The 17110-nt window shown below is 38.0% G+C and overlaps 1 protein-coding gene across 4 annotated transcripts in view; it reads right to left on the bottom strand.

The window, feature by feature from the left end:
* Window positions 1-12651, bottom strand: part of ccbe1 (collagen and calcium binding EGF domains 1) — a 36344-nt gene extending 23693 nt beyond the window's left edge. The window contains exons 1-3 of one of the 4 annotated variants that reach the window (XM_078956370.1): window positions 12409-12651; window positions 12156-12335; window positions 11982-12062 (exon numbers count right to left, since the gene is read on the bottom strand). In XM_078956370.1, the coding sequence (XP_078812496.1) occupies window positions 11982-12062; window positions 12156-12259 (185 nt within the window). In that variant the 5' untranslated portion in view covers window positions 12260-12335; window positions 12409-12651. The other 3 variants (XM_078956371.1, XM_020707601.3, XM_004074728.5) reach the window with 3 other exon arrangements.
* Between the last annotated feature and the right edge of the window lie 4459 nt (window positions 12652-17110).

Below are 17110 nucleotides of genomic sequence, written 5' to 3'. Positions count from 1 at the left end.
GAACATTTTTGGAGCCAACAGGTATGTTTATAGCATTTGAGTGTGTGTGTGGACAGACCCCGCCCTCATAGACTTGTATTGCATCTGAACCTCACCGTAGTGAGTATAACCATCCAAAAAAATTGTTGCTTTATTCTGCTTCATGAATAAAGTTTGGCCTCGATTACAAAAGGGATTTATTCAGACATACCTCTGGTTTGTCAAAAGATTCATAACCCATGTTGTTAACAGAAAATATTTCCAACACAAGAGGCCTTCAGTTCTGATCTGTTTGCCCAGCTGTTGGACCGGACAAGTTAAAAAATAAAAATTAAAAATTAAATTTAAAAAATTAAAAAAAGATGACAATATACAAAGACAAGGCTGAGGATTGATGAATTCCTCCACAATATTGTTGTTGTATTGTTTTTATTTAACCCTGGAGAACTCAACAACAATTTTCTTCTGGGCTCTTAAAGTTAATTTGAAAAATAGTAATTAGGGGTAGCAGCAATTAACAGCAGACAAAAAAAAAATGAAAACAAAAAAATAAAATAAAAGAAAAAGATAAATAAAAATCAGCAATTACATTTTATCCCTGTGGGTTCTCCAGGGCTAAGATGTAAACCTCTGGGGCTGCATAATAGTGTGGTAGTTGGCACTCTCATCAATTAGAGATTTAAATCCCAGTTGGGCGCTTTCTATGTGGACTTTGCATGTTCTCCCTGGGCATATGCTTCATAGGTTAACTCCTCACTCCAAAATGTCCCTGAGAATGTGAGTTTGTGTTTCTCTGCAATGGACTAAGGACCAGTCAGTAGGTGGGGTAGACTCCAAAAACCCAGGGACCCCTAGTTTTGGAAATTGGATGAGAGGACAGATATAAAGCTCAGTACAAGTTAAATGGGAGAGGATTAGATGAGGAAAAACAGTTGTAGCCTTAATTCTAATGTGTTTATACTTAATAAGGTGCATCCTGACACTGAGATTCAAATATATGTGGCTGGATGGCACTTTACAGAGCACATGACTAATGACTCAACGTCTGCTGCCAAAATACCTCAAGGAGAAATAAATGATAAAACTGAAATCTTGATAAAAATTTTAAACTGAACTAGGTCCCATTATACAAATGTGAGAAACAACAGTTCCAAGTGTAAACTATCACCACAAGGAATAAACAGTATTAATCATCAGTGGAGAGGTATCGTTCAACAAGCACACTGCCGAGAAGAGGGAGCTTTTTAACCAGATTCACAGCAAGAAGGGACATAGTCCAGTGCCTTCTATAAAATGACTCCTCAGTGCTAGAATTACACCAAAACTCTTCCATTTAAGGGTCCATTTGTTGGGAAACTGCACGTGTGTGGGAAAGGTGGAGTCTGCACGAATACATGCTAGCAGAAACTATTTAGTGCACATTGTACAGACATGCACCCACGGGAGCTTCATTTGCAGATTCCAAACCTGCACTGTGCAAATTACTTACAAAAACAGTTTTTTTTACTTAGCTGATGTACTTAATTGTGTTACAATATTTCTCTCATAATAAAGATACATTATTATTTAACAACAATTTGATGCTATTGGAACAGCAGATCCCAAAGAAAGGAAGGCTCAATACTGCTAATTTGTACTTCAAGTCCCACTCCAATCGTCTTTTGATCTATTTTAAAAGTGTTCTCAGAGGTCTTTTAATTATAATTATGCTGTTTTTAAGCAAAATAAAAAACTGACATTTTCTTGGACATAGTTTCTGCAAAGCAGCAGGAGTTAATTAAAAATTCAGTTCTGAGTTGTGTTGGCGCAGAGTAAGCCCATCCGCATTTCCCATCATCCATCTGTTTATACTTATCTTGCAGCTCCTCATAACCCTAACCTAAAGGAACCAACTGCAACAAAAATGGCGAGCAATATTGGAGCTATCCAGGCTTACAGTTTTGAGCCAGACGCCAGCTCGGACGAGGAAAATAAAGACATTCATCGAGTCGTTTACCGGTGGATGCATCAGATTGGAGCAGATCAGGGAGCTTATGGCTTGCCAATTCTAGTTTATACACGACAACTACAAGCTTTTTCCAATGACAGTTCTGTGTCTGTTCGTGATGCACAACGATCTGAATAAAAAAAATACTCAAGAATATTTGTCCTCCATCATGAGACAAAAGGCCTCAGAAACCTGTTAAAAAACACCAAAAACACAATTTTCATTTGAGTCGATTTTTAACAGAACATATACTTTTAAATTCAATGTTTGTTCTTTATTCTATTACCTTACAGCAAGAAAGCTCTGGTTGGGTCCTCTCTAATGATTGGTGACTTTATATTGTCCTTAAAAATAATCTTGGGTCTGTCTATATGGATGAATGATATTTTTAGTAGGACTTTGATTCGTTGACAGTTTAAAAAAATAATTTCTTCATGGTTTCAATGACGTTCTTGAACAATGCTAATACTCTTCCCAACACACACACAGCTACTAACTTGTATTTTCTTAACACCAAGTAAATGTCTTTTTATACAAAATGCTTTAAGAAAAATGTTTGAAAATAATTCGAAGTTACTTGAGAGTTAGAAGGCATGACTCATAATATCCCTGCTTGCAGTAATAACTGTGGCATTTATCCAAATGTCATGTTGTTTTGTTCTCCACTATTATGGTCCTTAATTAACTGAACCTACTGCTGCACTGCTTCAGAGCACAAATGTATATTGGGAGGTTTATGAGATTTAGCAGGACATCAGGGAAAAAACACAACATCTGCACAATTTATGGCATTTATGCAGTCTCAACTCATTCAAACTATTTTATTATAGTTGTAATTACAAATACACACCCAGTCAACTCAGTAAAAAGCATGCAGGACCTTCTGCATGTCCAGATATTGTTGGAGTACACACAAATAAAAATAAATCCCACCCTGCAGTGTCTCGGTGATGCATTTAGGTGTTTTGATATCTTTTTTCGTGGTAGGGAAAAGCAAAATGATTCATTCCGAGTGTTTTATTAACCGTTACATGTCTCTAAAATCTTTCTTGTGGGGTAAAGTGGGTAAAGCTAATGAAAAGTGTTTGTGGAAGGTTAGCCCACTTCAAGTTGGGTTCTTTTTGAATGCCGTAGTGGAATTTCATATCTTCTGGCAAAAGGCTTAAACATAACAATCTGTCAAAAACAGTTAATTCTTGTTTTCATTTAATAGGAGATATTTTTTTAATGCACACGTTTCGTTAAAAAAGAATCAACCTAAATGCAGAGAATGGCAGATTAATTCAATAAGACTAGGAACATGAAACCAAAGCCATACAACGAGGCATTACACAGACATGACAGGCAGACTAACGCACTGAAGGTGGAGATTATCATTTAACAGAATTCAAACTGACTCTCTGGCATTGAAATACAGCTGCTTTTGAGCTATATACCCAAACGTCTGCTGAAAACCACAGAACGCTGAACTCTGGGTTCAGAAATATGTTGTTAACACTGAATGCCACATCTGTTTACAATTGAAAATGACTGATACAGAGATGTGTGTTCACTGGGGGAGGCCAAAGAGAAAAAGCATTTGCTGTCTTTCAAGACAAATAAATTATCTGCTAATTATATTTATTATGGGAGAATAAATAAAAGCTTCAAGTGACCCGCCGTTAATAGCTTGTGAAAAAAAGCAGGTGATAAAAGAACTGTTTTATTGTAGAAAAAGTCAATTTTTGTGTGTGTGTAGTGCTAAATTGTTTAAATAATATAAAATATTATGTGTGAAAAACAAAAAATTGTTAAAAGCTTTTCGGGTAAAGTCTCGTGTACAGTGCGGAGGCATGGAGACTGAGAAACCGCAGCATTTGAAGTGCTTATCACTGCGTCACTCAACCGCAACAAAACCACAGCATGACCAAAGCGTGACCACACAAGAGCTCTCCATGGAAAGAGACCAACGGATGAGCGAGCACACGCCAACAAAAACAGGAAAAAACAACAACATTCATTTAATAGAAGAAATGGCCTTAACAAAATCTTAAACTTAATTCAACAGTAAATTTAATATAATTTATACAATATGACTTTTTTTGCTTCATTTAACATTTCTTTCTGCTCTTGTTAGAACATATATCTGACGATAAATCAACCAAAAGAATTGTTAAACTATTCTTATGACATCAGAAATAAATCTTTTCAACAGCAAAACTTGATGAATAGTAGGATGTTATTTTCTAGGATTTTTTTCTGGCTCCTTAACTCCTTTTTCTCAAAAGTCATGTGAATTCAATACATTGTGATTTGTTTTTCCCTTGGATTTCTTCCTTCTAGGATATTATAAATCATGAGCGTTGTCTTATCTATTGCCAGGCACTTCTAAACTTCATGTTAATCTGTTTTAGCTCCTAGTTCAGGTTTTTGTTGAATTTATTTCTATTTTTTTTAGTATTTGTAGCCGCCATTTTTAACACAATGTCAAATCATCAGGAGAAGAATTTCATATAGTGCACCTGTTCACCTGCAGGTTGGGTCTTTTGTGGTGGTTTGTGTATGAAGATGGTTTGTTACATATTTTTTACGCTCAAGAATAAACAAAATGGCCAATGAGTCTTTTGTTTACTTTTTACTCATTACAAACAATTTACCTTTACCAGTCTCACCGTCTCACTGGTCAAACTTTAAAGTTGGTGCAATTTTGATAGAGAACAGTTAGTTGGTCGTCCCCTTACATTGTACGTATACACCACATCTGACAGTTTCACAAATTGAATAAGAATTGATGACCAAACACTAACTTGATTAATGGATTTGCAAAAGAAAGAAAATAAGGAAAACATGCTTTAATATAGTAAAAAAATAAGGAAACAAAAGGCATTAAACAAGATGAACTGTATTGTTTAATTGATTTCTTCTTTTAAACCAAACATGACATTCCCAAACTGTAGTGGATCAAATAAAACTGGACTAAGGAGGATGTTTGCCTGAGCTTTTTAGCAATAACTGTCACTAAGGAATGGCTCTCTACACTAACATGTCCTCCTCTGAACTGACCCTGGTAATTTACACTAATACATCTCACTCATTGCTAAGTAAAAGAATGGGGCTGCCTGCATTCATGCTGTTACAGTCTGTCATTTTCACTGCTAAGAGAATGACTTAACAGCTTGTTCCCATTTAACCTGGAATAAAAGTCAAATTAGATGACAAACGCATGTTGTTAAATATTTACTGAAAACTAACACTTCTGCTGAGAAATAAAAGAGATCTTGACATAAAATAAACTTTCCAAGTTTTCCAAAACGTTTTATCACAGACAGAGTTAAGAAGAAAAACTCTTTAGGACATGATCCCAACCAGTTCACTGAGTTTTTTCAAAACCATCAAAGAAATCTAACCACTTAACAAGACACATATATTCCTATACATATATAATTTAGTTTTTGCAAAGTAATGACATATAATATCTACGTATCTGAAACAACATCTCGATTCAACAATTTGTGCGACTCCAATATTTTCCACCAACTTTCATAAATATTACCTTAATTTTCCCCAAGTTTTTCACAGCTCAACAAGAAAGCTGACATGTTGATTGAAGCAAATTCAGTTCATGTAGGGAAATTAAATATGTCTTCAAGGTTTTTCTTTTAGGAAAACTTTCCAGACGATACATCTAAAGCAACTGGATTATCTGACAAGTGGAGCCTATTGATTGTTATGGATTTACTTGAAATTGTCTGGGAAAAGTTTTCAGTCCCTAACAAAACAGGAGGAGGAAATACATTTTTACATTAAAGTTAAAGGGATTTAAGGTTTGACTGCAAAGCTGGATTTCAAGCAGACGGTCTTGGATCACTTAGTATGGCAGCTGACCCCCTCCCCTGTGCCTTTACATCCTTTTAACGTTAAACTGTGGGGAGCAAAACCAAATGTTCATGTCAACTCCTTTAATTTTTAGTACAGTCACTGCAGTGGCAGTACACTCCACGTAACTGCTTCATATCCTCTTTGTAAGTATTGATGGGAAACAGATGTTGGAGGACATGATTTTGTAGAGGACATTATCTTTCATTTCAGCTAATGGTATAAGAATATCTGATCCCAGGAAAGCTCCCATTGATTTTTTTTTGGGCAAAGTTAAAAGCTTGGTAACAGCAGGGGGGGGGTTGTATGCTACATTGCACAGGCACCTTTAACTTTTCCTCTTACAACAACATTCATCACAGTTCTGGGAAATTACACAGAGTCCTGCAAATCATTTACAGGTTTTTTGACTGACAGTTTTTTCATTTTTTTTTTATTAGTAATCTCACTTTGTATCTGCCAAACATGAATCCAATAAACTTTTTTTCTTCACTCAAAAAGGTTGTTGAGAAACAAGACTTATTTCATGTCTTTAATTCACACAGTTCACCGACTTTTCAAATGTTATACTGCAACAGCCTTTTATATAGTCATTTCATTTGTCACTTGAAGTTTTAGCTATAGTTCAAGGTGTCTTTTAAGTAAACTAATGCATCACACTTGGCCTTTTTCACTAGCCTTGAATGGAATCAGAAAAACAGCTCAAGATACAATCCTGTTCGGCAGATCTGCTCGACTGGGCGAGAGGAGCCGGAAAGAGCAACATTCCTAATCCAACTAAATGCTTGGTTGGTCTTATAGCATACATTTATAGAGAAAATACAATATTTCCCATCTGTACTCTTTTCTTTAAAAAAAAGTCCCACTCCACTCATCTTTTGATCTATTTTCAAAGAATTCCAAAGGTCTTTTAATTATGATGTTGCTGTTTTTAGCTAAAATACAAAGAACAATGTTTTTTTTCAGGGCATAGTTTCTGCAGAGCGGCAGGAATTCATTATAAAGTCATCTCTAAGTTGTGGACAGGACTGTTGATGAAGATTAAGCGTGCCCCCTTCCCATCATTCATCTCTCCTGTCACCTTAAAACCCCTCGCACCCACAACTTAACATTACCGGTGCAACAAAAATAGCGAGCACTATCGGAGCAACCAAGCTGTACAGTTTTGATCTATTTATCAGCTCAGACAAGGAAAACAACGACGTACATGGATCTAGTTGTCTGCAAGTGTCGCTCGCTACTCGCTGTAGTAACAGCATTTTTGCGTCTGCTCCTGAGTCACAATGATCTGAATAAAGAAATATTAAAAATAATAATAATAATATATGTCCACCATGAGAAAAATGCTACAAGAACGTGTTCAAAACAGCAAAACCATAATTTTCATTGGAGTGGGTCTTTAACTCTGATACCACCAAAACAAGAAATTCTCCTCTACGATGCCACACATATGTTGTTCATAAATTCTTTCTCCTTCTACTGTAGCGCTCAGCCCAGAGCATTCATCAATACCATTAAACATTTAGTAGCCCAAAAGAGCAAAACACAATATAACTGAAGCTTCCTGAACTCCCCAAGATGTGCCACAGTATATCTTTCATGAAGTTGTGATCACTGGAGGGAAGACAATACAGCCACAAAGAATCCCATGTGCATTTCTTGTGCTGAAAGATATTTGAATTGGGACAGGGAACAGAAGTCCAACTGAGAAGATTATTCCAAGGTGTGGAATAACTTGAACTGTAATGTGGAAAACAGATTTGAAAAACAAAGGAAACAAGACTTTAAGGCCTAATAGGCAGCCTGAATAATCCGACTGAAGCGATCACTTTATTGGAACCAAACAGTGCTTAATCTGTTTGAGTTAAGGTGTGAAATACAATATCAATCAAACAGAAGTTTTGAAGTAAATGGAAAATCCATTTAGACCTTTCCAGAGGTTCTGACAGTTCAATATGGCAATGGAAAGAGTAACAAGGAGAACTGAAAAAAAAAAAAGCTGCAGTTCATTGCAATGAAACAGTGGGCACATTTATAGGATACAAGTTCAGGTGTCACAACTATCATGTCTCACGGGGGATCAGAAATCCAAACCTCACTGTTTTCACTTACACCCCACTAGTTCCTGGTTTAAAGAGAGGAAAGAAGAAGAGCGGAGGGAGAACAACACTAAATGCGCATTAACCCTCCCTCCTCGAAAGCTTGGAAAAATAACAAAGTAATGATCATATGTGCTACACATCAATTAAATATTACTGTTACAGCTGCAGAGTCAAGGGAGTCACTGTGTGTGTTCTGCTTCTTTTCCATAGAAACATTTCCTTTACAAGGCAGGTGAGGCAGGCGCAGTGTAGACAATAAATCAAGCCCATTTAATCACTGCTTCATGTACCCACTTGTCACGCAAAAGGGTATAAACAAAGGTTATTAATGTGTCTCGATGGCTAACACGCCGGCTCCCATTTTGGAACGGCTCTTAAGTTTTGTTGAAGGAGTGCAACAAAAAAGCACAAAGAGTAACTGTTTAGCTACAGATATATTAGACAGGGAAGTTAAAACGGCTGCCTGTAACTTCAAATAAAAAATAATTCAACAGGGCCAGACTCATTGTAGTCGTCCAGCTTGCTCAGTAATCCTTCTTTATGACACAAACCACAGAAAGAAAAGTCTGGACAAAAAAGGTTTATGGAGCAGGAATGGTTGTCTGGAAAAACACACTAGAAGGGAAGAAATATTATGGTTAGCAATTATCAGCCGACCAACATAAAACAACTTTTTTTGTTGTTGCTGCACAGATAAAGCATGCTACATGCAATAGTAATCACTGCTGATCTCTGAGCAATTCATAGTGAAAACACTATAACCCCACGGCGCTGAAGGTACTGCCAAAGTGGGGCAGAAACAGCTCCCAGCTTATCATTTTAATCAAAGCCGTCTCTGCTTTAAAGCAAAGCGCTCTGTTGCAATTCCAGGTGTTTAAGTCCAACTTTTGGGAATGAAAAAAAAAACACAAAACAGAAACACTGCACAGCTTTTCACATTACATCTAAGAGGCCGTTTAAATCAATGGCCTGTAAAGCTGTAAATATTTTGAGGCCCTACCATGCTGCCTCCTAGCACACCCATTCTTTTAGACAGAAAAACCAACGTTAAAGAAGTCTGTGCTCAAGTTTGAATATTAAGACACAAAAATTAGTTTTTTTCAAAGTATTCTCACAACAAAATTACACTATTCCTTCGGACTATGTCAATCCGTAGTAGAATTCGCAAAAGCTAAAAAAAAGGCACAATAATCAAGAAAAATTATATATAAGCCGCACCTGAGTATAAGTCACACCCCTACCCGAACTTTGCACAAAAAAAAAACGGGACTTACCATATTTTCACGACCATAGGGTGCAGTTTCAGTTATGGATGCTTTTTCAGTATTTAATACATACAAAAGGCGCACCAGGTTATAAGGTACAGGCACGTTAACACATACCGGTAAAACATGCATGGTAGTGTGTGTTTAAGAAAGGCAGTGTGGGCAAAACTGAGTTGGTTGTGATTTATTTTTTTATTTTCTCAGTCATCAATCAGCACCAAAAATCCATCAAAGTCTTCATCTTCTGTATCTGAAATGAACAGCTGGGCTAAATTTCTATCACGCCATGTTCCCTTTTGTCATTGTCAGAGTCCGTCTCGTTGCCGTGCAGCTCGTCATGAATGATGCTGGCTTTTGCAAAAGTTCGAAGACCAGCGCAAGCAGACACCCAAGCATCTGCAATCCAGTGGCGTAACTCGCCTGGCGCTGCCTCCCAGGCTTACTAAAACTGTGTCCACCATTCGACAGTGTGATTCACCGGGATGTCAAAAGTGAGCGGCACCTCGTCCATGTTGGTGATGTGGCTGGGCTGGATGTGTTTGTCTGCAATCTTTTCACTGCAGTAGGAGCGGAAGATGGACAGCTTTTCGTTGTAATCCGCTGGAAGTTGCTGCGCCACCGTAGTCCTTGCCCACATGGAAAGATGACGGCGTTTCATAAAACGAAAGCACCAAGACGGACTTCCTTGAAAAAGTTCAATTTTCATTTCCTCTGCAAGCGTTACTGCCTTTAGTCGAATAGTGGCTGTAGAGACGCTTCTTGCAAACCATGGATTCATTCATCTTGAATTCTCTCGCAGCTGCCCTATTCCCATGTTCCTCCGTGTAGCTGATAGCTTGCAGTTTAAACTGTGCTTTCATAAGCGTGTCTCCTTGCAGGTGTCATTTTCAGGGTTTCCAAAACCTATGTTATTCTGCATAATGGACATACCTGCCCTTTAGTACTATTCGGGGGGGTGTCTTCTTTCACGTCCACAATTCCCTCCTTACCGTTCCTATGCTGTCCTCTCCTACGTCCTCTTTACCGGAGTCACGCAACAACACATTAGGCGCACCGCACCATAGGGCGCACCATACATTTTGGAGAAATTTTAGGACTTTTAAGTGTGCCTTAAGGTTGTGAAAATACGGTACTCCACAAAATAAGTACGTAATACTTCCTGGATCAATGTTGATTTGTGAATACAGCTAAGATAAAACAAAAAAAATACATATGCTTCAAATTTTGGGGGAAAACACAACAAATACTGTTAAGCGATTATGTAAATATGATCAGTACCACCATTTTTGTCTTACAGAGGACATTCATCACTATGTTTTATGTCAAGCTAAGTGCACCGTATTGCACAGTGCTGTCTGTAAAAGAGCAACTTGTTCATAAAGTGGTTAATGGCAGGATTTCAAAACTCCGTTTATGACTTCAGGAGAAGCATGTTCCTAATTTTGCAATGGAGTTTTTCAGGCCAACTAAATTAGTACCATCAGTTTAGTTTTTCTTTTTGTTTTGTTTGAGCAAGCGTATTAAACATCTGTCAGAACTTTTATTGCATACAAAGAAACTCACATTAGGCTGTGTGTAAGTGCTTCTACAGTCAATCATCATTTCGTTTTGGAACCTTGGATAAAACTCCTCATACTGACCACTAACGGCCGAAAAGTGGCCATCTGGTCATGCGAAGCAGGTGAAATGAACTGCAGCCGGGCCGCGTTATCTCAGATCTGACCAGAAGCCGTTTTTCTTCCTTAAATAAACAATGTGGGAAACAACTGTGGGTGCAGCCCATAACCATAAACCAACATTATTATGTGCTATGTATTTGAGATCTGAAGAAGATCAAAACAGGATGTCACTGACCCACTGCCAAGAGTTCAAGTAACGCAAACACAAAACCTTTTAAGATCTAAATTTAGACAACCTCTCTGAAGATGAATCTGATGGTTTGTTTTGGTCCTCAACATTTTAAAAAAACAACAACATGCATTCTAGATTTGCAATATTTCAGTATTTCTGATGACGTCTTATTTTGCAAATGTAAGACACACATGATCTTATAGTAAATCATTATGCATAGTACAGCATGTTCCAGGAACATGATTTCTGCACTTAGAAGACAATGACAACATTTAATATTCTTAGAATACGCTTATATTTTGTGTTCTCTGTTCAATTTTCAATGCATTCTTTGGAGGGGCGAAAAAACAGTTATTTATAGATTTTCTATAAGAAAACCGCTTTTAAATGGCCTTTTTTTGTGTGCAAATTATTTGTTTTGGATACTTTTGCTTACTTAATGAATTATAATTTTATTTGGTTTTAAATATTTTTCCTTTCAAGTTGAATAATTTAGAGTAGTTTTTATGGCACTTTTCATTGCACTGCAGGACTTAAATCTGAAGATTTGTGGATATTAAAAAGATCTCTAGTTAAACCTTTGACCTAAGTTATATAAACATTTCTTAAATTATAATACAAATAAACATAAATAAATTGTGGATCGGAAGGAAACATATGAACATTGTTCCATATTGACTATTGTTAAGTGTATTCTGTTTTTAGATACTTGGTTTTGTTTAAACTATGAAATTTAACTTAATACCTAAAAAAGAAGGAAACATAATATGAGGATGTTTAGTCACTTTATGAACAAAAAGTTGTAGTAATTCTAGAAAATATGTGGCTTGCACTGTAGTCCCCCTTTGTAGTCCCCCTTTATATCTTTGCAGATATAGCCAATGAGCCCCCCCACCCCCCACCCCCCACTTTTTCATCATCATATGAATGACAGCTTCTTACCTGTAGCACGTTGTAACTTCTCCAGTGGTCTTCATGCAGGGATACTTTGAAGTAGAAATGTTATTTTCAGAGCACTTCTCCCTATAAAAAAGAACACTTTGAAAGCTCAGTAGTCTTTTCAAGCGTGCATCGCATTTTTTCCCCCCAGACAGCAGCTGTGTGTGTTTGAATCACCTTTCAATGGCATCCTCCTGCTTGTAGGACCACAGCAGACCTCCAGAGAAGCACAGGCAGGTGACGGTGAGCAGGAGAGGACGCGCGTGGGGTTTCAGCACCATGACGTTCGCTCTGCAGAACCTCCGGCTCCGTCCGGCAGCCACAGACTTGTGGCCTCCTTCCCGTCTCCACCGCAGCCTCAGGGAAAGAAAGAGAAAAAAAGTTGTGAACCGCACAGACAGACAGACAGGCAGCAGGCCCTCCCATTTACCAAACGCTGATGAGGACCAACTGCGAAGTGCGAACCTGCGTGTGGTGTCATCCCAGAGAAACCAGTGTTTCTAAGTGTGTAAATCTGCCAGCAAACTGGCTTGTGTGTGCCACATTTTTATGTTCAATATAGTACAAAAGTCTTTCAACTAACCCGGAACATAACGGTTAATCTGCAGCGAGAAGTAATATTTGTTTTTATCTAGATCTGATATTTTTGCCAGAAAACAATGGTTTATTTTTGCTGCCCCCTCGCGGCTCAAGGAGTAATTACACCAACTTGAATTTACTTTTCTTATTTAACTCTCCTTTAAAAAACACGATAAATGCGATGAATATTCAAATCTATGCTGCACACGTCTATTTGTTGCCCAGAGGCAAAGGTCTTCAATTTTATAATTGCATGTACATTAGGCCTACAGATAAAAAATATTCCACATCATTGTTGACATACATTAATCTTCTACCGTTTTATCCCTTTCGGGGTCACGGGGCTGCTGGAGCCTATCCCGGCCACTTTTGGGCGAAGGCAGGGGACACGCTGGACATGTCGCCAGTCTGTGGCAGGGTATCATTGTTGACATGTTTTTTGATTGTATTGAGCTGTTTTTTTCTGTTCAATATGCACCAAAATCATCATAGTGACAAAATCTTGCCTTTTTGAAATATTTCCGGCAGCAGGAGGATCTTATTTGACCCATAGAATGCTTTTTATTTTGAAAGGAACTTGTATGTGCTGCTGTCAAAAGTAAAAGAAGTTAATGTTGTTAATTATAGAAAAATAGAACACCTTTGCAATTAAAATATTTAAAAGCTACATTTGATAAACTAATGGCTTAGTGGCTACAAAAACATAAATAAAATGTATTTTTCTAAATTGGCCACAAAGCAGGAAAAAATGTCACAGAGCCTTTTACTTTGGAAATAAAAACAAAAATAAATAAATAAGGCTGCACAGGGGCGCAGTGGTTAGCACTCTTGCGTCACTGGTTCAAATCCTGGCTGGGACCTTTCTGCGTAGAGTTTGCATGCTCTCCTCTTGCATGTGTGGGTTTTCTCCAGGGACTCCGGCTTCCTTCCACAGTCCAAAAAACCATATTTCACAGGTCACTTTGCGTCTCCTTATTGTGGTGTGAGTGACTGTGTGGCCCTGTGACAGACTGGCAACCTGTCCACGATGTAACCCCCCTTTGCCCAACAGTAGCCAAGACAAGCTCCAGTGACTCCGTGTCCTTGAAAGGAACTCAGCAGGTTAAGAAGATGGATGAGATGGATGGAATGACTACATAGATGTAGCACATTTGCTGCTAATAAAAGGAAACACTCAAAACACAAAATAATTTTTTTTTTGTCCTCTTGGATTGTAGAACTTGAACCATGAGAGCATATCACCCTCATTTGATGCAAAACACTTTCTGAAATTAAATGAAATAAGAACAATTGATTATCATAAAACTTTTAACCCATTTTAATGCAAATACGCATCAAACTACTTCTGTTCCCAAAAAATTAGCATCTCCTTGAAAGCAAATATTTAAATGTATTTTTTATAGCTGAAAATTTACATAGGTGTTGTTTAGAGGCTCTTTAATAGAAAAGATGATATTTTCCTGTCATGACTCAACTGGTTATTTATCATCAACATCCAGCCATATATTAAAAAACATCAAGATTTAACCTTTGATGTTTTATATTCATTAATTCTTAGGTTTGAGTGACCTTAGAAGATTAAAGACAAATCTCCATTCTCGTATCCTTATACCTGAATTACCTTGACCTCAGCGTGACCTCCATCCCCCTGTCTGATATCAGTGTGCTGGTATCTGCAGAGCTCAGGAGATCTGCAGTTTCTCAGAAATGGGGAGCAGCAGTGCAGCACACTAGGAAATCTGTAAAGGATATCCCTATGAAACAAGAGGACCCTGGTGTCACTTACCTCTGCAGCAGCTGCTTTTTTTTTCTTCCTTCTGTGAGGTCAGTCAGGTATGATTTAGCTTAATTCAGGACTTAAGTGACACGACACTGGTCAGAGTATCATTTCAGGATGAAAGAAAAAATTATTCAACAGTGGGAATTGTACCTGTATCATTTAGCAGACAATGACACCTTGTCTGTGCTTCAAAGAGCCTGCTCAAGTGTGACCATTTCAGTTCAGGGGAAAGCAGTGTCTCAGTGCTCTACTGGCTTCATTAGAACCACAGTTTGCACTTGCCCTGGTCTCAGGCTGCAGTACCCTTTCCAGCCACTTGATGGCCCTTTTGGCCAAGAGATCTACCCCCTCCCCGCCTCCCCTCCACTTTTGCCACTATCGTCATCATTGCCCACAAAATGGATGACAGCTTTTAGAAATACCAGGGTGCGTCACGACTCTGAGGTGCACATGCTGTGCCATTTACGTTCCACCTGTTTTGATGCCTCAGCAGCTCGAGAGGCACAGAAACATCATGCCTGCAGTGACAGGAATGGCCTGCAATGCTGACGCCTGACACCTTAATGAAGACTAATAAAGTGATTCACACCTACCCAAAGGAAAATATATGCAAGCAAGCTGGAATTTATGCTAAAAATTGATCACATAAGTAGAGATAATACTTCAATTTTGTCATTAATCTCGAAAAAAGGTAAACAATAAAAAAAAGAATAGTGTTTGTCTTCCCTGTTCTGTCCAAACAGATGTTTTAACATGTGGCACAAGTTTTAGTTTCATTTGAAACATGCAGCTTGTGATAATAGTGCTGATAAGACATTTTTCTGTTTTAATCTAAACTAACTGAATCACCATTCCACTTTTACTGTCTGGGCCTGAAAAGATTCAGCACAACCAGATGAGGAACTGAAACCCAAATGATATCAGACAGAAAAACAATTAAAGTGGAGAGGGTGCTGAACATTTAGGCAGAGTTTGTGTATGGCAGCAAACAAAGGTGAACTGAAACACTAAAATTACCTGTGAGTGCCCAGCCATGTTTTTTTTCTTTTTCTTTTTTTCCGATTAAGGAAATATCACTGAAATCTTAGCCAGAGGTCTGAGTTAGGAAAAGCAGAAAGGATTTAAGTTGCTTATTTCAAGACTTGGACGGCACTAAACAGACTTCTTTCTGTGCCAGGAAGTGGTTCTCAATCAAGATATGTGCCTTTAAAAGTGATTTAGAGTCTTGTGACTTGCTAACATTGAGAAGACACATGTCTGACCTTCATTACATGGACTTCAGACAAACATTGGCTTTAATCTCCAACATGCTTTTACGTATATGAGAGAACAATGAGGATGCAGCAGAGCGCCCCAGTGTCAAAACTCCCCTCTCCCTGTCTGTCGCTCTTTTCATAGTGCAGCACTGCAGTGCCTTTCTGCACATGCCCAGAGAGAGACTGAGACCGAGGGAGAGCAACAGTAAGTTTCAGCTCACTAAAAATATTCCTAGCCTGCACAGCGGACACATTTGAGTGTTCCTGCAAAAAGGCTTTTCTCCAGGAACAGATGTTTAACTTGAGATAAATAAGCCTGAATGCTGATGTGGGAAAAAATTCACTGCTACAAGAATAAAATGGCTCGTATGAAAAGGTGGTGGTGGTGGGGGTCAATCATCTCAAGGTCATTGAAAGTCTCAAACTATTATCAATTATCTAACAATTATCTGATCCTCAGCAAAAATAATCAATTTTTCTGAGATTTTATACCACATTAAAAAAAAATTCAATCCAGATCCCTCAGTGGTTTGTCTTGCAAAAAAATTAGACAAAACTGCAAATGCCCACTACAATTATCTGATCCATTGCTAAAGTGTTCCCAGTGGTCTTTTAATTATGATGATGTCGTTTTTAGGTAAAATAGAGTTGTTTTCTGGGAACGTTTTTGCAGAGCGGCAGGAGTTCAGAAATTCACCTCTGAGTTGTGCACGACTGTGTGTGCAGTGCAAGCCTGCCCCCATTTCCCATCATCTCTTTGTTTACACTCTCCTCCGCTAGTTCACAGTCCCTCACAAGCTCAACCTAACATCACCAGTGTAACAAATTGTGAGCAAAATCAGCACTATCCAGATGATCGGAATTGAGTGGAGCAGGGAGCTTGTGGCACGCTGTGGCACCTCCCTGCGTCTGCTCCTGTTTCACATTAATTTCAATAAAGAAATCCTCAAGTGGAATTTTATGCTAAAATTTTCTCTGAACATGTCCTCCACCGTGTCACAAAAACATGTTTCAAAAGTGGAGTGGGTCTTTAAAATGATCAATTCTTTTGACCAATTCTATAAGCTAATACAGTTTTGTTCTTATTCCTATAAGAAGGTGAAAATAGCATTAAAATATCAGAATCCTTTGTGCAGTTTTGTTGTGACCAACATGGAAGGTGAATAGAAGAACATAATGTGGTATCTTAGTAATCCTAATGATTAAAGATTTTCTATTAAAGATATTTTGATGGGTGCTTGTTGCCTGCACTCTATTCAGTCATTTCCCCCTGGCAACAGACTGTTATTGTTCATCTTTTTTCTTGCTGTGGTAAAAATAGGTAAGCACATTGATTCATTAGTTTTGAAAAAAACAGACTTACAAATGTAAAAATAAATAACAGGAATATGTTAAGTTGGTGGGGCTGGAAACCAAAGAAAAACAGGCTACAACAGGACCTTTTTTTCTCTCAAATCTTGATTTTATAACATGGTTTGGCTGGGAGCTTCAACGAGTGATTGGTGTAGAGAGCTTTC

This window comes from Oryzias latipes, chromosome 12 (assembly GCF_053564925.1).
Source record: "Oryzias latipes strain Hd-rR chromosome 12, Olatipes_Hd-rR_3.1".
Lineage (NCBI taxonomy): Eukaryota > Metazoa > Chordata > Actinopteri > Beloniformes > Adrianichthyidae > Oryzias > Oryzias latipes.
This window is presented reverse-complemented; position numbering and strand designations above follow the sequence as displayed.